The following is a 22,158-nucleotide window of genomic DNA, read 5'->3' as shown; positions in this document are numbered from 1 at the left end:
ACACGGTGGTCTGAATAACGGGGCCACATTGTGAAAGAGAAGAACCTACGTTTGCTGCCATTTAAAACAGCTAAACAATCTACTTTTTTTTTGTTTGATGCGTATGATGCTTAAGACGTAGGATGATGTCACAGTGACATAATTTTTTTTGTTTACATTGTTTAAACAGTAAATTATCTAATTAGTGTCTGGATTATGCTTTAAGAGGCCCTATTATACTTATTTGGACATTACCTTTCCATTAGTGTGTAATATTGCTGTTTGTGCATGTAAAAGGTTTGCAAAGTTACAAAGCACAAATTCAACGCCAAAGGGAGTTACTTTCTCCAACAGAAAACACTGCTCATGCACTGCCTGAAAGACATGGTTTGCAGTCCAGCTATTACTTCCGTGAAATAGCTACATCACTATGAGGCACATTTGCCTAATTCCCACCTCAGGAGTGCGCTGCTCAGGCCTACCATCCATTTAAAAATTGTGTCCCCTTGCATATTTCACTCTGTCACATGGACTTGGATGTATGTCACTGCTTATGTTGTGCGAGTGTCCAATACCTTTCGGAAGACATGCAATGGGTTTAACTGGAACAACCTAAACCCTTGATTACTTTGAGCGTGTTGCAGGCTGATGTCACTTTGTAGAATTATTTCGTGATTTTTGCTCCTAAGAATTTTTTTTTTCGGAGAATGATTTCAGAGGATTATGTATGTTTAATTTTCTTTTATTAGAATGAATTGTTAGACAGGATTAGTCAGGATTTGCACAAATTAAAATGTTAACATAACAATGAACACAGGCTATAACTGTGTGATAAACAGTTTAAGCTAGCAACAAATATTATGCTGTTAATATATAACTTTACTAAACTGCTTAATTGAACTAACTTCACTTCCATCATAAATTAGAGTTGTTTTGGGGAAGTTCAAATATGTTTTCGAGACAAAAATTCTTAGACATCAGGATATTTTGCAGGAATTTGGACCCAAGTGCTGGGATGCTAAACAAAGAGCTTTTATGAAAAAAACAAAATACAAACCAAAAACTCTCACAGTAAAATTAATAGAACCAATTTGAAATTAAGAAAATAAACAAGACACCAACTGGAGAAACAGAGTAGGAATGACTGACTAACCAAACTCACAAAATGATCTAACAGACACAAGAAGGTAGAAGGCACAGTATGTAGAGGGAGAGCACCTGAGGAACAGGTGATTACATTCAACACAACAAGGACCAGATGAGGAGGTGAGGCAAGGGGGAATGAGGAGTCGGAGTAAGGAGAGCACATGGCTGACACAAACACAAACAAAGACATGTGCTCAAAACAAATGCACACATGGACCAAAACAGACAGAACTCAGAACAATACAAGTTGGGCAGTCCAGACTGGGTCTTGATGGTAGAAGAGCTTAAAAGAATTTGCAAACGACTATGATCAATCAAACATAGTGGCCATATATTTTTTCTTTGTACCCAACAGCTGTGCTGAGAAGCCTTCACTAAATCTTATAGATTAACACACTGTTATCTTGTCATTTCTCTCAGTCTGATGGGATGCAATCTGACAGAGAAAAGTTGTTCAGCACTGGCCTCAGTTCTCAGCTCAAACTCCTCAAGTCTGAGAGAGCTGGACCTGAGTAACAATGACCTGCAGGATTCAGGAGTGAAGCTGCTCTCTGATGCACTGAATAGTCCTCACTGTAAACTGGAAATACTGAGGTTTGTGTTTGCAGATTCATTAGTACCTTTGGAATATACAATACGAATATATTGTGGTTCATGGCTGTGACAATGAAACAATAAATGGCTCAGTGACTGTCACAACCCTTCATATCAAACTCTAGAGCATTCACTCTGTTATTACCATTTGTTTTATAAAACTGCTTTTTATTATTGTTTCTTTATTTGTTTTAGATGTGCAGCTTGTAGATTCACTGGTCAGTGTTGTGGAAGTTTGTCTTCATTTCTACAATCATCAAACTCCCTGAGAGAGCTGGATCTGAGTAACAATGACCTGCAGGATTCAGGAGTGAAGCTGCTCTCTGATGCACTGAAGAGTTCTCACTGTATACTGGAAATACTGAGGTTTGCGTTTGCAGATTCATTAGTACATTGGAATATACAATATGAATATATTGCAGTTCATAGCTGTGGTTACTGTGTACCAGTGGTTGACCGGTATGGGGTTTTTAATGGCCGATATCGATATCCAGAGAACAAGGTGGCCAATAGACCGATACAAGGCCAACATATCACTATTTATTATAGTAACAAACATAAAATTGCTAAAAATAATAATAATAAACTATTATTTAACATTATATTTATTCAATTTCACACAAAACAAAAAGATAATATTGTATTTAATATTTTAAATTGTAGATATCAGTTTCTTCAGATTTCTGTTTAGTCATCACATTTTAGTAATTTATTGATGAAAGTGACGAAATTGTTAATATATTAGGAAGAAGGAAAAAACAGTACATACAGTAGTCCAGCAACCATGAATGGCATGTCCACGTTAGCAATCACATTTACTCAAAAATACAGAATCAAACCAATTGTACAAATAGTGCATAGTGTCATGTTCACTGTTGTCTTTTGTTTTGTGCTTTTATGTTGAAGTTTAGTTTAGTTCCTGTTTTGGTTTTGGTAGTCCTTTTGTAGTTTCTTTCATTACCTTGTCTTGTTTCACTGTTGCCCTTTTGTTTGTCACTTTTGTAATTCCTTAGTTTCCACTTTTGTAGCTCCGTAGTCTCCTTGTTAGCGTTCGTGTTCTCTGTTCATTGTTTTCACCTGCCCTCGTTAGTTTGCCATTGGTTTCTGTTTATTTCCCTGTTACCTTGTTTGAGTTCTGTTTGTTCATTGGTTCACGTCTCCCCATGTTCATGTATTTAACCCTGTCTGTTTGTTCAGTCTCTGTCGGTCGTTGGTTGTTAATGGATGTGTTTGTTAGCTCCCTGGTTCCAGCCCTTGTTCCCTGTGACTACTCTCTCCTTCGTGGTTCCTGTTCCCCTTGTTGATGTCCCCGTGTCCTGTCAAGGTTCTGTCTCTGTTTTCCCATTGTGGACCTTTCTTTTGTTCCCGTGTTTTGTTTATTTATTATTTCAATAAAGCCGCGTTTGGATCCTACCTTCTGTCTGCCTTCTGATTACCCAAATCGTGACACATAGTGAATAAAAAATGTACTTAAAGCACACGTGAAGCACTTTTATCTTGGACTGCATCCGAAAATGTAGGCAGCTGACTTGCAACCTAATCAGTTCATGGCTTAACTGACCGCTTTTTTGAATGAATTGAATGCTTTAGGAAACTGATCTCCAAACAGTTTGAAAACGACCTTATTTTTATCGTTCCCAAGTATACAGCCTCCGGAGGTAGCATTTTCCTGGTTTCGGATGCAGCCTTGAAGTTGCACTCACATGCTCATGCAGATCCATCTCCTGCCAGTTTAAACAGCCTGTATCGCCTACTTCATGATTTGTGAATGAGAGGAACTTTTGATCCTGATACTGAAGTTTTTGATTCTGGCTGATGGAATACGTGATTCAGAGGAAGATATTAGATGAGTGATCGATGGGAATAAAACACCGGATTCTCTTGAGGTTCGTGAATGACATCTGTTTAAATGAGATATGCACATATTTGCAGACAGTATATAATAGAAGTTTTATTGATATTTGCCTTTTATCATAAGAAAAGTTACAGGAAACTGTTGAGGACTGTTAGAATACGTGCTTCAGAGGAAGATATATGAGTGTTCATCAGGATGCTTGATCTGCTCAAGTTGTGTAAAGTTGGTTTATTGGATATGCTCATATTTGCAGAAATGATAATAGTTTGATTGATATTTGCCTTTTTGTCGCTAGACAAGACAGCTCAAAGTTACAGGAAACTGTTGAGGAGAGAGAGGGAGAGTGAAACAGGCGAGCACTTTAACATGAACTCAAACGCGTCTGCCTGTTATGTGGACCGTTTAAATGACACTATGTTGCATACCGGAGTATTGTTGTAGTTACATGATGACATGTAACAACAAAACAAACCAGGACTAGTCATTTACATGTCTCTTACGCTTCACGTGCAGGCAGGTGATTTTCGCCGCCAAATGGGGAAATTTATTGGCCAACGCCGTTCATTAAATATGTCAGAATATCATCCGATTTATCAGCCTTGGCGATGTATCGGTCGCCCAGTACTGTGTACTTGTGGATGTGCTTCCTCTCAAGTGAATCAAGTTATTCTGATTGTGACATCACAGTTCAAAATGATCACAACATTAATTTTTGTCAAGCTCTTTAGAAAACTCGGTAACACTTTAGAATAAGGTTCCTTCATTAATGAATAACTACACAGGAACAAATGAGTAACACAATATTAACAATCTAGTAACTAGAGTAATACAGAGTTGTGTTGTCACGGTTCCAAAATTTCAGTATTCGGTTCCAATACCAGTGTAATTTTAAGTACTCGATACCATTTTCGGTACCAGAGCAAAACACAAAAACAGGTTTCTGAACAACACTCTTTTAATAACAAAGTCTACATAACATTAGCAGCAGAACTAAGAACACAAATATGCCATTGAGCAACACTTTAATTTAAATATATTATTTTTTAATTATAACAAAACTGAACAATGTTCAATTAAAGTATTTTTGAACACTTATATAATATTTGCTTCAACTTTTGCAACTTTTAATTTGTTTTTACCAAGTACTAAAAATCAAAACCTAAATAAACAAGCATACAATAAAATTAATAAAAAACAATTTCCAAACTAATGTGCAAAGTGCTCTCTTATTAATAAAGCCATTTTTCTTCATGATAAGAAATGCATATGGACATATATCATATTATGATTAAAGTCGCGAGCAATCACGTTCTAATTTAACTGCATTAAGTGAGGGATGAGTTTCCCCGAGGCAGAGTCTCTCTCAGCCGGGAGCAGTTTCAATCTGGACATTCGCGCAACTCCTAGAAGAGCCACCGACCACACAGAGAAATGCCAGTTTCTGAGTTTATAGTTATTAACATGATCTGCTTCTGTATTATTTGAACTTTAATAAAGCAATAACGCATTACATTTGACTGCATATAAGATTTAATGCTGGGATGTTTCCTTTAAAGAGCTCTGCCTCCGCTTATTCCACAACATTACATGCTTCTGAATGTACTTTTTTTTAATGATTCCCTAATACTTTGGCAAATACATAAAATAAACTGTGAAAATTTAAACTCACCTGCTTTATTTGCTTGAATAAATCCGGGTGTCTGTCTTTCATGTGCTTTGTTAAGTTTGATGTGTTCCCTCCTTTCGTCATAAAATTGCGAAAGCAGCGTTTACAAATAGGTTTTTGCTGATCTGTGATGTTTCCCTTTTCATCAGCCTGAAATTACCTGGCTTTTTCCACTTTTCATTATGATATGATTCAGTTGAGACTCCGCAGTAGCAGCAGCTGCTAATTTGCTTGCCGCAATCTTTTGCTTGTCCCGCCTCTGCATTGGTACCGGGTAGACCCGGTACTCGGTACCCCGGTACCTTCAGAAATTCTGGTATCGTAAATAATTTTACGGTATTTTTGACAATACTATCCCAGAGAACTACTGAAAAAGTTTCATAATTCATGCAAAACTAATCAATAACTAATGCAGGACAAATGACTAGCACTACATTAACATTTGAACTGCTACTGTAAACGAATACACAACGTTGTTTACATTATCAATATGTAATAGCATAGCAGACTTATGATTTGGGAAAGCTGTCAATAATTTGCTTATGCTGTCTCCTAGAGAACTATTTATCAACTGAATAATTTTAAAGAAATGGAATTTCCAGTCGCAAACTTAGTCTTCCCCAGGTCTCTCATCCAGGTACTGACCAGGCTCAACCCTGCTTAGCTTCAGTGGCAACTAGTCTTGAGCTACAGGTTAATATGGCTGCTGGTAAATGCTGATGTGTGTTTGTAGGTTATCTGACTGTTGATGTGCGTTTGTAGATTATTTGATTGGTTATATGCACGTTTTTAGATTATCTGACTGTTATGTTTGTGTGTTTGTAGATTATCTGGCTGTATGGTGACAGAGGAAGGCTGTTGTTCTGTGGCATCAGCTCTGAGATCAAATCTCTCACGCCTGAAAGAGCTGGATCTCAGCTCTAATCACCCAGGAGAATCAGGAGTCAGGCTGCTCTCTGAAAGACTCAACGATCCAAATTGCACACTGGACAAACTTAAGTATGTTGAGCTGTAAAACCCTGTTTATACCCATATTAACCCCTTAAACCCAGGCCCTAATTGGTCTTGAATTTATTGAATGGTCAGTTAATTCACTGAAATAGCACCTGTATTTATTCCTTTTAAAAAAAAAATAATCCTTAACAAATACACACAGAAGACATACATTTTTAGTGTTTCATTAGATTGAGGACATTTTTGTAATCATTACATTTTATATAGAATATTATTTTTTACTCATTTTAGGAAAACAATTCAAAAGAACAATCTTTAAGCATCTGTCACTTCACCCTTTCACATTTACTGGTGCATATTTGTGATGGTTTATGACTGGCACCCTTAGAGTAGCGTCACACATTTGTGTTTCTGCAACAGTCAGTGATGTCAGATTAAAATCGGTTTTCATGCCAACACTAAACTGCTCTGCCCAAGTGCCTGTAATTCATATTCACACAAACTGATACTCATACAGTCTTTTCAAGCACATGGTATGATTATTTTATGACATAGACATCCAAATGGTCACACAATTACTACTATAAAAGTTTACAACACAAAATTGGGATCACTGATCCTCGCAGCCATGTCTGTTTACATTAGGTGATCATTCTGTTGTCAATCACAAGTAACTCAAACAGCAACTCAATAGTCTTTTCAAGCACACAGTACGCTCATTGAAACAGACAGCCAAATTGTAATACATATGTAATTCATCATTGTCGAAACGAATTGTCGCATAACATCACCATAACGGACAACAGCTCACCTATATGCAGTTAACACATCAGGGAAATGCAATCATTCCAGTCCAGCCATCTTTGTTTACATTAGGTGACAATGTGTTTGTCTCACACACACACACACACACACACTCACACATATATGTTGGTACTCCTATCATAATGATGTTTATACTGTACAAACTATCCCTGATAGCACACGTACATCAACCAGACGTCTATTTGATGTGTGTTTACATCTTAACAACATCAATTTTACATTGTTTGCTCATCTGCAATATGTCTATAATATGACAAATATTGTCTTGAATGTCAGTAAGACATTCAGCAGATGTCTTTGAGACATTTATGATCTAGAATGTTGTAAATTTGATATTTAAGATGTTCAGTAGATGTTGCTTTCCAGATGAAAAGATCTAAAACAGACATCAGAGATGTACGTATATTAAACCTGTAAACAAACACAGTCACAAACATTGTTACTCCTATCATTATGTGGACTCTCCATAGACACAATGATTTTTATAATATATATTCTATCCCCTAAACCTAACAATCACAGAAACATTTGGGATATTTACATTTAAAAACAATTATATATTATGTATGTTTGAATTACAAGGACACTAGAGATGTCCTCATAAACCACATTTATAGCATAATACCTTCGTAACTACTTTATGACAGTTTTTATAGCTATGTATAAAAGAGGAAGTGAAACAAATACAGTACAGTAGACAAAACCCATTTGTTTATATGTTTAGTATATACAGTATTTTTAAATATATTTTTATCTATACATTTTTTAAATGACAAATGAAGAATTCAGTATATTACTCGTCTACACTGTGAAGTGTCACATGACCTCACTCTGGGGGGCATTCAAGGGAATTCAGAACCGACTCATGAAAAGGGAAAAACAAAATTATTCATGGTTTTGATTTAGAAAAAAACACTTCTTAAAAAACCACCTCACCTGAATCTTATTTAAAAGTGTTCTCAATCATAAAATTATAATCCCCAACAAATCACCCCTATTAAGAACATTATTATTAGGGTTACTAATCACTAAATCCATCCATCTTCTAAAGCCAACTGTCCTATGCAGGGTCACATGTGCTGGAGCCTATCCCAGCTGTCTCGGGCCTTAATCACTAAATCATAAACCCCAACTCATAGCCAAGATTCCCACCTGTCCTTTACAGTGCTTTTGGACTTTAGTTGTACAAAAGATGACTTGAGGACAGTCCCCTAAATACAGAAAAGGTGACAAAGGGCAAATTTTATTAAAGGTGCCGTATGTAAGATTCAGAAAGCCTTGTTATTATTGACACCTGTGGCCTCCATAGGGACGCGAGCGAGCATTTACCAAAACAATGATGTAACGTACAAAGAGACTGAACGTGATTCACCAGCATCATGCTGACAGATGAGGTAGCATAATTAAAATGACACAGTTATGATAGTTTTATTACAAACTTTGAGACTGTATATTATATTTGAGTCTCCAGTGCTGGAACAGGGCTAAAACAAAGTGTGGATATCGGTCTTTGTTATGACCTCTTGTGGCTAATCCTAACATAGCGTGCTGTTTACATTTACTAGTAGTCTCGCGTCAGTTCAATGTCTCACGGTGAATTAAGCGATCTCATATTTTTTCTCTCTGGATTTAATTTGGCCAGAAAACACGTTTGCCTGTAAGTACAAAGTCATACAGTTATATTATAATCCAGCACTAAGAATACTAATAATGAGATCCTTTGTTTATGAAGTTGAGTTCGTTCTAAACGTGTATTTTGATTGCATATGCTAAACGTTAGCCTCGTAATGTAATTTCCTATAGAAGTTAGCATTAAGTTAGCGCATTTATTTTTACACGATCAACAGATTAAATTTCAATATTGTTCTTGAACAACTTATGTATTTGAATTGAATATTGAAATGTATTGTTCTTTGCAGTTTTACAGTGCTTCCTGAGTAAAGTTTGGAAAGGATAAACAAGCTTCATTCTTTGTCTTGGGGAAACTGTTAGCTATCTGCCGAGCTGTTGTAACAGGCTATGCCATGCCACACACATACAGAAGCGGGAGCAGAAAAGTAAAAAGGCAGCTCTTCTAACGGCCAGCATTTGTCGATCTGTGAGTAGAAAAATCACATAAAGCAACCATCATGGCACACAGAATAGAAGAAGAGGATTTGGATGGATTAGAAACCAGATCACAAATATGTAACTGCTCAAGAATCAGCAGACAATCTGCAGCTAATTCTATGGCATTGAAGGCACGGGCTAAAGCAGAAGCTGCACGTGCGGAGCTTGCATTTGCTAGAAAAGAGGCAGAGCTAATAAAACAACAAGCCATTCTAAACGCCAGTTTGCATGAACTGAAATTAGCAAGGGCGTTGGCTGCTGCTAACGCCGAAGCTGAAAGCCTTGAAGCAGCTGCTGAGGAGGAAAACGAACTGTTAAATCCACTTCAGCAAATAAAAAAAAACACAATACCTCTAACTCCAGTCGAAATTCATTGCGGAAATGCTGCAATGCAGATTCCTATTATACATCCAGGTCACCAGCCTTATCAGAGTGCAAAAGCAGCCAATACAGTAAATTTAGCTACTGTTTCACAATCAGATGCAAGACCACATATGTCCTCACCAGTGCACCAGCTTTTCATGGACAGCAGTGAAGCGAACAGATGTGACAATCAGGTCAACGCATCACCAAGTGAAATCAGTGAACACAGGTTTCTTGAGCAGACTCAACACCACTCGTACAAAGGAGAACCAATCTGGACCTCAAACCAGATATGCAGCACTGCACAGAGAAAATCATACAGCTATAGTGAGCTCTCCCACAATGTGAAACAAACCAGTGACGATTTCAAACCTCCCCAGTCTTACTACACACAGTCACTCCCTATGTACAACACAAGCCCACCCAGTGCAGTGGCTGCAACAGACCTAGGGAAGTACCTGATGCGACGAGAGCTGGTGAGCTCGGGCCTACTGAAGTTCGACGACAAGCCGGAGAACTACTGGGCCTGGAAGGCGTCTTTTAGCAGCTCTAATGATGACCTGAAACTTTCTGCTAGAGAGGAACTTGATTTGCTGTGCAAATGGCTCGGGCCCTCATCATCTGAGCAAGCTAAAAGGATCAGAGCGGTACACATTCACAATGCACCCACAGGCCTCAGAATGTTATGGCAAAGACTGGAGGATGTTTATGGCTCACCTGAGGTGATTGAAAATGCTCTTCTGAGAACATTCTCATGGAACTTGAAGCAGCCAGAGCAGATGGATACTTACCTGGTCTCTCATATCTCAACACCTCCCGTGGAGTAACCCCAATAGTCCAGAAACTCCCTCTCAACCTACAAGAGAAGTGGATTACTGTAGGATCACGTTACAAAGACCAACACAGGGTGCCATATCCTCCCTTTGGAGTCTTCGTCAACTTTGTTTGTGAACAGGCAAAAACACGCAACGATCCTAGCTTTGCCAGCATTACAGGAGCATGGTGTGCAACAAAGACAGAAAAGAGTGTTTATCAGCCAGCCAGTCATCACATGAGAACATCAGTTGCTGTAAGAAGGACTGAAATCTCAACAAGTGGCAGCGACAGCGATAATACAACAGTAGTCCAGAAACAAGAGGATCCCGACAAACAGTGCCCATTACATAACAAGCCTCATCCGTTGAGAAAATGGCTGAAAATGAAAATGGCTTCAGAAACAAAACTCTCGAGGAAAGGAAAGCGTATCTGAAGGAAAAACACATCTGTTTCAAGTGCTGTGCTTCAGCCACTCATGTCGCTAAGGACTGTAACAGGCCTCTGCTGTGCCAGGAGTGCAACAGTGACAAACACCTGTCAGCACTACATCCAGGGCCCGCCCCATGGAAAACAAATGTTCATGTGAGTACCGTGGATCACAGCGGGGAGCGGCAGCCGCTGGAGGCCATTCCGTCTGTGACATCCAAATGCACAGAAATCTGTGGGAGTGTGAACACGTCAAAATCCTGTTCCAAAATCTGTCTCGCTTTAGTGTATCCTGCTGGCCAAAGAGACAAAGCCATGAAGACCTACATTGTTCTTGACGAGCAGAGCAATAAGTCCCTTGGAAGAACAGAATTCTTTGAACATTTTGGAATTCAAAGCGCAGGGTCGAGGTACACTCTGAAGACATGCTCAGGAGTGGTGGATACAGCAGGGCGACGCGCCAGCAACTTCATAGTGGAGTCAGTAGACGGCAACATCCACATTCCCTTGCCTACTCTGATTGAGTGTGACATGCTGCCAGATGACAGGTCCGAAATACCATCACCAGAGGTAGCCAGACACCATCCTCACCTCAAACACTTGACAGACAAAATCCCAGCCCTGGATCCCAACGCGTCCATCCTCCTTCTACTTGGGCGAGACATAATCCGGCTGCACAAAGTGCGTGAACAATGTAATGGGCCACACAATGCACCGTTTGCGCAGCGACTCGACCTTGGATGGGTGATAATCGGAGATGTGTGTCTGGGAAGAGCACATAAAACTACTACTGCCAATGTCTTCAGAACCAGTGTGCTGCCAAGCGGACACCACTCCATCCTTAACCCATGCGTCAGCAACTTAATGGTCAGAGAGAAGATTGACAATGCTGTACCACCCCACACCTTTCCATGTGTGTCTCATACAGCCAATGAAGCAGATAGCCTGGGCAGAGACGTGTTTCAAAGAACACAGCGCGACGATCAGCTTGGCCTGTCCATCGAAGATGAGTTGTTCCTTGACCTCATGGATAAGGAAGTCTACATAGACGAAGCAAACTGCTGGGTAGCACCGCTACCATTTAAGCCAAACAGGCAGCGTCTGCCCAACAACAGACAACATGCTGTCAATTGCCTCGCCTCCCTCCGTCGCATGCTGGAGAAGAAACATGGCATGAAAGAACACTTCTTCAACTTCATGCAAGCAATGTTTGATGCCAACCAAGCGGAGCTTGCACCAGCACTGAAGCCACAACAAGAATGCTGGTACCTACCAATATTCGGTGTTTATCACCCAAAGAAAAAGGATCAAATACGTGTAGTGTTTGATTCCAGTGCGAAACACGAAGGCACCTCACTTAATGACGTCCTTCTCAGTGGGCCTGACATGAACAACACCCTACTGGGGGTACTCATGCGTTTCCGCAGAGAGCCTGTAGCAGTAACTGCAGATGTTCAGCAGATGTTCTACTGCTTCATTGTACAGGAAGATCATCGTGATTTTCTAAGATTTTTGTGGTTCAAAGACAACAACCCAAACAAACACATCACTGAGTACCGCATGAAAGTGCACGTTTTTGGCAACTCTCCTTCCCCTGCAGTAGCCATATACGGCCTGAGAAGAGCAGCCTCGCATGGAGTAAAGGAACGGGACAGTGAAGCTACACACTTCGTCATGAGAAATTTATATGTGTATGATGGGCTTTCCTCATTCCCCACTGACGAAAAGGCCATCGCTGTACTGAAAAACACTAAAGAGATGTTAGCAGAGTCAAGCATCAAGTTACACAAAATAGCCTCTAACAGTCGTACTGTGATGGATGCCTTTCCCCCCGAGGAGCGGGCCAAAGACTTGGTGGATCTAGAGCTAACTGTTGACTCCTTGCCACTGCAGCGGAGTTTGGGACTCTCCTGGAACTTGCAGTCAGACACGTTCACGTTCCGTGTATCTAGAGAGAAGAAGCCATTTACTAGAAGGGGAATCCTGTCTACAGTCAATGGACTTTACGACCCCCTGGGGTTTGTAGCACCTGTCACAATCAAAGGAAAGGCCTTAGTTAGGGAGCTGTCTGCCGAGCAAGCTGAATGGGACGCTCCTCTGCCAGCACCAAAAGAGGAACAGTGGAGAATGTGGACGGACTCACTCTGTGAGCTTGAGCAGCTTCAGATTGACAGACCCTATGCGCCAGTTTCCTTGTGCTCCACAAAACACAGAGAACTCTGCGTTTTCTCCGACGCCTCCACTATGGCCATATCAGCAGTGGCCTATCTCAAAGCAACAGATAAAAATGGACACACTCACATTGGATTCCTCATGGGCAAGGCAAAGCTGGCTCCTCATCCCCCGCACACTGTTCCACGGTTCGAGCTTTGTGCTGCTGTCTTGGCTGTTGAATTGGCAGACTTAATTACAGAAGAACTCGATGTAGACATCCACAAAGCCACATTCTACACAGACAGCCGGATTGTATTGGGCTACATAAACAATACAAGTAGAAGATTCTATGTATATGTCGCAAACAGAGTCACACGCATCAGAAAGTCTTCAAGCCCGGAACAATGGCACTTTGTCAGCACAGAACACAACCCTGCAGACCATGGGACTCGCTCAGTGCCAGCAGCCATGTTGAAAGACACCAACTGGTTCAAAGGTCCAGCCTTCTTAGCCAAAGACACCTCACCGCCAGAAGAGTTTGAGCTCATTGACCCTGAAACAGACACAGATGTACGCCCACAGATCCAAGCTTTCATAACCAAGACCTTCGAAGGAGAGCTGGGATCAAACCGATTTGAACGCTTCTCCAGCTGGAAGTCACTTATTCGAGCTGTTACCAAGCTCATACATAAGGCCAGGTCTTGTGCAAAGGGCTCAATCAGCAATACGGATGAGAAGACACAAGCAAAACTAATAATCATCAGAAACGCTCAACACGATACATTTGCTGAGGAGATGAAATGCCTTTCCAGAGGTGTAGTCGTTCCAAAGTCGAGCCGTCTGAGGAAACTGAATCCTATTGTAGATAAAGATGGCTTGCTGAGAGTTGGAGGACGCATTCCTTTGGCTGTCATACCCTGGGAAGAGAAACATCCAATCATTGTTCCCAGAAAACACCACGTAGCAACCTTATTGGTGAGGCATTACCATGCAAAGGTTGCTCATCAGGGAAGGCATCTGACAGAGGGTGCTGTTCGCTCTGCGGGACTGTGGCTGATTGGAGGCAAGAGACTGGTGTCAAGCATCATACATAGATGTGTGACTTGTAATAAGCTGAGAGGAAGAATGGAAGAACAAAAAATGTCAAGCCTACCTTCTGAACGACTCGACCCAGGTCCTCCGTTCACAAATGTAGGTGTCGATGTGTTCGGCCCATGGACCGTAAGCTCAAGATCGAACTTCAGGGCGGCATTGCAGAGAACAAACGCTGGGCAGTCATCTTTACTTGCATGGTAACAAGAGCTGTGCATATCGAAGTGCTCGAGTCTCTGTCCTCCTCAAGCTTTGTTAATGCACTAAGGAGATTCACAGCTGTCCGTGGTCCTGTTCGCCTGTTTCATTCTGACCAGGGAACGAACTTCATTGGGGCATGCAAGGAACTTCAGATCAAACCTGATGATCATGAATTAAATACTTACCTTCACAATCAAAGCTGCACCTGGACCTTTAATCCTCCCCACTCCTCACATATGGGTGGAGTGTGGGAGCGTATGATAGGTATTGCCCGCAGAATACTGGATGCACTGCTGTTACAGACAAACACTGCCCACCTGTCTCATGAAGTTTTGGTCACACTCATGGCGGAAGTCATGGCCATTATGAACGCTAGACCCCTTGTTCCTGTGTCATCTGACCCAGACATGCCCACAGTGCTCACACCTGTCATGCTGCTAACACAGAAAGTCGACCCAGTGCTGCCACCAGTGGGAGAGTATGACCTTAAAGACCTATACAGCAAGCAGTGGAAACAAGTACAGGCGTTGGCAGACTCATTCTGGAAACGCTGGCGTCAAGAATACCTGGTGTTACTCCAACCAAGGAGAAAGTGGCGTGTGGACAAGCCAAACCTGAGTGAAGGAGATGTTGTGCTGCTCAAGGATGCTCAGGTCAAGTGGAATGAATGGCCTGTCGGAGTGGTGGTAAACGCCATTCCCAGCAAAGACTCTAAAGTTCGCAAAGTGGACGTTAGGGTGAGCAGACAGGGTACTCAGCGGGTGTATTCTAGACCAGTCTCAGAAGTCGTTTTACTTGTAAAAGGGGAATAGTGTTATAATACATTATAACAAGCGGGGAGTGTTATGTTCTGTTGTTTTATCTGGGCAAAAGAGAGACCTCTTGTGGCTAATCCTAACATAGCATGCTGTTTACATTTACTAGTAGTCTCGCGTCAGTTCAATGTCTCACGGTGAATTAAGCGATCTCATATTTTTTCTCTCTGGATTTAATTTGGCCAGAAAACACGTTTGCCTGTAAGTACAAAGTCATACAGTTATATTATAATCCAGCACTAAGAATACTAATAATGAGATCCTTTGTTTATGAAGTTGAGTTAGTTCTAAACGTGTATTTTGATTGCATATGCTAAGCGTTAGCCTCAGTAATGTAATTTCCTATAGAAGTTAGCATTAAGTTAGCGCATTTATTTTTACACGATCAACAGATTAAATTTCAATATTGTTCTTGAACAACTTATGTATTTGAATTGAATATTGAAATGTATTGTTCTTTGCAGTTTTACAGTGCTTCCTGAGTAAAGTTTGGAAAGGATAAACAAGCTTCATTCTTTGTCTTGGGGAAACTGTTAGCTATCTGCCGAGCTGTTGTAACAGGCTATGCCACGCCACACACATACAGAAGCGGGGGCAGAAAAGTCTGACTATGTGAGACTGTAGTTTGAATAATCATATCCGATGTTGGTGTTAGCGAGCTAGTCAGCTTTATCAATAGTGGTGGATGATGACAGTAGCTGTTTATAAAATAGACTGTACATTATAAATATGTGACACAATTCAGTATTGATGTGATTCATCACAACTGTCATTTTGATATATCGATGCGCTATTGTTTTATAATAATAGATGATATATATTTTCTGTATAACCAAGTTATGTTACGCTGAAGAATGTGTCTTTTTGCATTATCTTGATCATTGTCTAGCATTCATTTCATGTGTTATTGTAGTTTAGCTAGATCAATCCTTATGGTACAATATGTCACATGCTTTGCAGTTATGTAAGTTTACCTGTCCAATAAGAAAAACACCAATTCAGGGTCAGTTTTAATCCCCAAAACAAAACGAAGGTCCATCCAGGAATCAAATGCCCTGCCGATTTTCACTCTAGTTTTCACTCGACCACAATCACGTTCCCGACGGGATTCAGTAGATCAATGTATTTTTGGCTTACTCTGAGTTTGTGTTGGAGACGGTGTTGTGCTGGGACGTTTGCTGGATTCATCTCTAAGATAATGTTACCTTGTGTTGCAGTTTGTTGTCACTATTGAATAGTGGAAGAGAAGCACTGAGGTTCTCGGGAGCGCAGATAAACATCACATATATTTGATTTTCCCTGGAAAAGCGACCCGCTCCCTTCACATGAAAATCAGTCTACAGGCTTTAATAGGCAACCTAGGAAGTCTGTGAAGGGCTCATTTTATAAGTTGTGTTACAAGCCGTTCACACATTGGCAAAAAAAGGTGCTGCTTGCTTGATGTAACCAAAATATTGTTGAAATTGTTTTGCGGTATTTGGTTGGGTAAGACTTTCCCTTTTTATTCGATGGGGAACACAGTGGACAGTGACAGTGATTCAGGGAAAAGGTCTTTTAGTCTCTTTCTTCAGTTTTCTTGCCTTGACAGTAAAAATTGCTTTGCTTTGATTTGATTTGCTTTGCTTTATTATTATTATCCCCTTAGGGAATTTTTTGTTGCTTGTGTTTCAACATACGTACATATAAGACCAACAATATACATATAACAAATATGCAGATTTATATATAAAATAAATAAAAACAAATTCTAATCTTCACCGAGGCCCGCTCAGTGAACACCCACACTACCTATCATTTAATAATTTTACTGCCTGTGGCAAGAAGGAATATTTCCCCCTGTTTTTAAAAATTGCTGGCATCCTGAATCTTCTACCTGAGGGTAATATCTCAAATTTATCAAACAGAGGATGTCTATTGTCTGATATAATTTTTCTTACTTTACTAAGGCATCTAGTTTTATAAATTTGTTCAAGACCTCTTAAAGGGATACCAATTAATTTACTCGCTGTAATCAAAACTTAGGATGAAACATTTACATTAAATGTCAGCATTTTCCTAAGGAAGTATAGCCTTTGCTGTCCTTTTTTGTTCACAGCTTCAGTCCATTTATCCCACCTTAGTTTGTGATCAAAGACAACCCCAAGATATTTATACTCATTAACACTCTGTATTGGTACCCCTTTAATAGGATGACCACCTGTCCCGCGTAGCGCGTGCGCGCACAGCGTTTTAAGCCCAATTCATACGTCCCGCAAATTGAGACCGTGTCACGCAGGGGCGGATTGGCCATCGGGAATACCGGGAACAATCCCGAACGGCCGGTCCATTTCAGGCCGAAGACCGGCCGGTGGTCAAAGAATGATACGCGACCGGCCTAACCGGCCTCTCAGCTGCAGCGGAACGCTGTGTGTGTGTGATTCAGACCGGGCCAGACCAATACTTTCAATCTGAGGGGGGATACGAGCGGCCCCTCCCAACTTGGACTGATCCTCGTTTTTCCTGACATCCGATTGGCTCAAACTAGGCGCCGAGTTTACTTTTGGTCATGTTTGGCGGGTTTGTGTGAATGCAACAGATACAAACAGTAAAAATGGCAAAAAGAAGGAAAGAAGAGAAAGAAAAGGGTGGGGCCGAAAAAATAAGAATTAAAAAGAAAAAAAATTTGGCACAAGAGGCAGCTAAATGCGCCAAATTAACAGACCTTTTCCGTAGTGGAAAGTGTGCTGTGGCAGACGGAGGTGCAGTTGAGGAAGGACCCAGCAGCATGGACAGGACAGGTGCACGATAGGGATATATTAGTGATTTATTATACACTGAAATTGTTTATATTTGCATTTAAATATAGGCATTTATTACATGGCTTGTTAGAATTCCAATGTAGGAAGAGAGAAGAGGAGGGGCAGGAGAAGAGAGGAGAGGAGGAGGAGGAGAGAGGAGGAGGAGGAGGAGCAGCAGAAACCAGGAAACAGACAGGTAGAGGGGCAGTGTGCAAGGCTGGGTAGGCAATCATATTAGGCATATCAATCAATCAATCAAAGCTTTATTAAGGACACACACACACAAAATAGAAAAATACAGCACAATATTACATATTTACATATAGGATAAAATGCCAATAGTTCCACATACTAGATAATAACCTGACTGAAGCACAGATTGAATTAGAAAATGTATTATTCTTAGTCATATTTATTACTGATGTTCTTCTCATGTTCTTCTCAGCTGTACAATCAGTAAGCAGAGGCAGGGTCCAGCACAGGGGAAACTGAGCCAGGGAGAGTTGAAAGTGAGGACACACACACTCAAATCTCTATTTTATGGGACTGCATTGTGGTTTTTGAGTATCTGAGTGGGTATTTGTTAGTATTTGTAACCATTTTATCACTCCGACTGACTGTACACATGACATGCTGGTAGTTAGCAGTATACTAACTATACTGTGACTTATGTGTTCGAGATTAGGTTTTGCTGACCTGGTTGTGTTCAGTGCAGTGGTGACTTGCTTATACAACCTGAAGTGGCAGGTGTCATCCTAAATTTTCTTGAAGGTCTTCAGTGTAATCTGATTCTCTTTATACCATAAAAACACTATTAGAATTAAAATAACTGCAAAAAATCCTTCTGCTCGTGCACCAAGGGCATTCGCATTAAAAGGCCTCTCCATCTTAAAGTCCCACGCTGAATTTCAGTCCCAATACGTCCCTGGTGTCACGCATAATCAATGCTTGCTCAAAAAAAAAGTTGGTCGCTCTATATCCTCGAGCCCCAGGCAGCCAAACGAACATTACTTGACAGTTCAGTATAACGCTACTGTTGCCACACCCACGTGACACACCCCTCAGTTTTTCGTTGTTGTCATGACAGCGCACGCACGTGCATACCAGACACTGGGAAGGAACTTTTAGATGCGCGCCTTCCAATTCAAAAAATGGAGACATTTTTTTTTCCTGCGCCTGCCTTTACTAAAATGCAAGTTCACCATCCTTCCTCCCGCTTCTCGTTCCGTGAACCTCTGGAGTTGTGAGTTAAGACTTTTTTTTTTACTGTTCCTGTGGTGTTGAGCAACTACAATTCCTGTTAATCCTATAATTTTATATTATAATTTATTTAAAGTGAATAAATTGTAATGAAAAATAAATAAAATTAAATAGCTAAAGTAAATCGTAAGTGGAAGTGCATCTGTCAATTCATTGAATGTTCAAAATATTATTAATCTTTATTTAGAAAAAAAAATACACATTGGTTGGCCTATTCATGAGGATACATCAGCAATTACACATGTTTAGGGGAATAGGGCATTATTAATATACCATGTAAGGTGGTATGTGCTAGAAATGGGTAAACCACTATCAGTGAGTCTGCCCGTGGGGTGGGGGCACCGCCGCGCCAGGCAGTGTCCCACATTGTCCCTCAGAAACATACCCCTTGTCCCCCCTTGGGCTTATTAGCAGGTGGTCACCCTACCCTTTAATAGTGGTCACACTCACTGAAGACTCCTTCCTAAAATCAATACTCATCTCCTTTGTTTTTGAAATATTTAACTTAAGGTTTGACATGTCGCACCAAGAAATAAATTCATTTAAAACAGGTCCATGACTGTCCTCATCCCCCTGGAGGAGACTAACTAATGCAGTATCATCTGCAAATTTGATTAAATATCTCCTTGGATGGGTACTTATACAGGTATTTGTGTACAATATAAACAGTAGTGGTGAGAGGACACAGCCTTGTGGGGATCCAACATTAGTAATTTGTTTCTCCGATAGTGATCCACCCATTCTCACTCGCTGAACTCTGTTCCTTAGAAAATCCCGCAACCACAGAATAAGTCCTCCATCCAGGTTAAACTGTATGGCTAATCTTTCAACCAACACAGTAGGCAGTATGGTATTAAACGGCGATGAAAAGTCAACAAATAGGATTTTCACGTGATTTTTGGGAACTTCAAGATGCGAGTAAACAATATGCAACAATGTTAATATTTTAACAGCACATACCTTTTAACAAGCCTTTCAAAGCTTTTAAACACCAAAGAGGTCAGTGCAATTGGCCGATAGTCACTAAGCTCTACTGGTTTATTGTTTTTAGGAAATGGTATAATAGTTGAAGTTTTCCATATAGTTGGTACTAAGCGTTGGTCTAAAGATCTTCGGAATAACAAAGTAAAAACTGTGGATAGTTGCTCAGCACAGTTTTTTAACACTCGTCCACAGATGCTGTCTGGCCCCGGGCTCTTATGTGTATTGTAACTCTGAAACATTTTCTTTACATCAGCCTCTTTGATGGCAAAGTCATTAGTTGATGCCAAGAAAGTTTCTTCATCACTGTTAGTAACCTTACTATCCCCCTCAAAACGTGAAAAAAAATGATTTAACCCATTCGCTAGTTCCAGATCCCTGCTTTTCCCCTCTATAATTGTCATGTTTGTATTATACTTTCCTTGACTTTTATGTGGTGCACTAATCATCGTCCTGATACCTTCCCATGCCTGTTTAGAATTTCCCTGAAAATCAATTCTATATCAAAACTGCTATCCAAATAAAAGTGAAATGTTCAAATCTTACCGATCATAACAGAAGCAGCATCACTGGTAAATGATGAAAGAGTTGTTACGAATGAGGCAGCGAGGAGAGAGGATTTAAATGCAGGTTTCTTTATTAACTTAAACAAATGAATAAACACAAAGGAAAAACCCACAAGGGGGAAATAAACATACACGGAATCTCGGGCAAGGAACACACACCAGGCTTGAACAACATTCAACGATAGACAAGGAGTGAACAAAAGGCAGGGCTTAAATACACAGGGAACAAACAGAAATCAAAAGGCAAACTAACGAGGGACAGGTGAAAACAATGACACAAAATGGCAGTGATTAGGGCCGGGGATCCTGGGAAGTGTAGTTTAGACAAAAGACTAGTGAGACACAGAACACAGGGCAGACAACGGGAACGTGACATAGCCCCCCCTCAAAGGAGGGGCTTCCAGACGCTCCTAAGAAAAAAAAAAAAAGGAAAACTCCAAAAAACAGTGGGGGGGCAAACAGACAGAATAAGGGAGCACAAGGGGCAAACAGACAGACAATGGAGGCACAGGGGGCAGGCAGGCAGGCAGTCCAAGGAGGCACAGGGTCAGACAAGCAGTCCAAGGGGGCACAGAGGGTAGACAAGCAGTCCAAGGGGGCACAGAGGGTAGGCAGGCAGTCCAAGGGACAGGGACAGGTTCAGGAGGCCTGGGAGCTGGCCACAGGGCAAGGACAGGTTCAGGAGGCCTGGGAACTCGCCACAGGGCAAGGACAGGTTCAGGAGGCCTGGAGGGCTCAGGAGGCGGAGCCGATGGAGGTGGCGTCATAGGAGGTTCTAGAGGCGGAGTCGAGGGAGGTGGCGTCGTAGGAGGTTCTAGAGGCGGAGTCGAGGGAGATGGCGCCGTAGGAGGCTCTAGAAGCGGAGGCCTAGAAGGCTCAGGAGGCGGAGCCGATGGAGGTGGGGCCGAAGGAGGCTCGGAAGGCGGAGCTCTGGAAAGCTCGGGAGGCGGAGCTCTGGAAAGCTCGGGAGGCGGAGCTCTGGAAAGCTCGGGGGTACTGGCTCTTGGACGGTCGAGGCTACAGGCGCTGGCTCAGGGACGGTCGAGGCTACAGGCGCTGGCTCACTGACATCGGAGGATACAGGCATTGGCTGGTTGGCCGTGGTTAGTGGATGCTCGAGAGCAGAGGCCTTTCTTCTCCTCCTCCTCCGGGCAGATGAAGTTGGCTGCGCTGGTTCATTGACTACGGCAGGCGTGGGGGTTGGCTCACTCACCGTGGCTGGCAAGGAAAGCTCAGAGGCGGGAGCTGGGATCTGGAGAGGTGGTTCCCCGGCAGCGAACTCCTCCAAGATGAGTCCCACGTACTCCCGCCAGGTGCAGTCTCCGGGAGCTCCCACCACCGGTGTTTGGGAACACCGAACCGGTACGCCACCTTCAGTGTGTGGTCATCCCAGCCGGTGCAACTGGCCACGCTGGTGAAAAAGTGGGAGAACTCCCGGACAGACAAATCTGCCTGCGACAGCTCCATGAGGAACCCTGCTAGATCCATTGTTGGTCTATTGTTCTATTACGAATGAGGCAGCGAGGAGAGAGGATCTAAATGCAGGTTTCTTTATTAACTTAAACAAATGAATAAACAC

At 41.6% G+C, this 22,158-nt stretch overlaps 1 protein-coding gene across 7 annotated transcripts in view; it reads left to right on the top strand.

The window, feature by feature from the left end:
* The window catches only part of LOC127650627 (NACHT, LRR and PYD domains-containing protein 3-like), a 710,662-nt gene that overhangs the window by 68,321 nt on the left and 620,183 nt on the right, over positions 1-22,158 (top strand). For 5 of the 7 annotated variants that reach the window (XM_052136173.1, XM_052136172.1, XM_052136171.1 and 2 more), the window contains 3 exons: positions 1,546-1,719; positions 1,915-2,085; positions 6,066-6,239. The exons of the other annotated variants lie outside the window; for them this stretch is intronic. In XM_052136173.1, coding sequence (XP_051992133.1) covers positions 1,546-1,719; positions 1,915-2,085; positions 6,066-6,239 — 519 coding nt within the window. The remainder of the gene's footprint in view (positions 1-1,545; positions 1,720-1,914; positions 2,086-6,065; positions 6,240-22,158) is intronic. 7 annotated transcript variants of the gene reach the window in all.

This window comes from Xyrauchen texanus, chromosome 10 (assembly GCF_025860055.1).
Source record: "Xyrauchen texanus isolate HMW12.3.18 chromosome 10, RBS_HiC_50CHRs, whole genome shotgun sequence".
NCBI lineage: Eukaryota > Metazoa > Chordata > Actinopteri > Cypriniformes > Catostomidae > Xyrauchen > Xyrauchen texanus.
The sequence above is the reverse complement of the archived record's forward strand: the minus strand, read 5'-3'. Positions and strand labels throughout refer to the sequence as shown.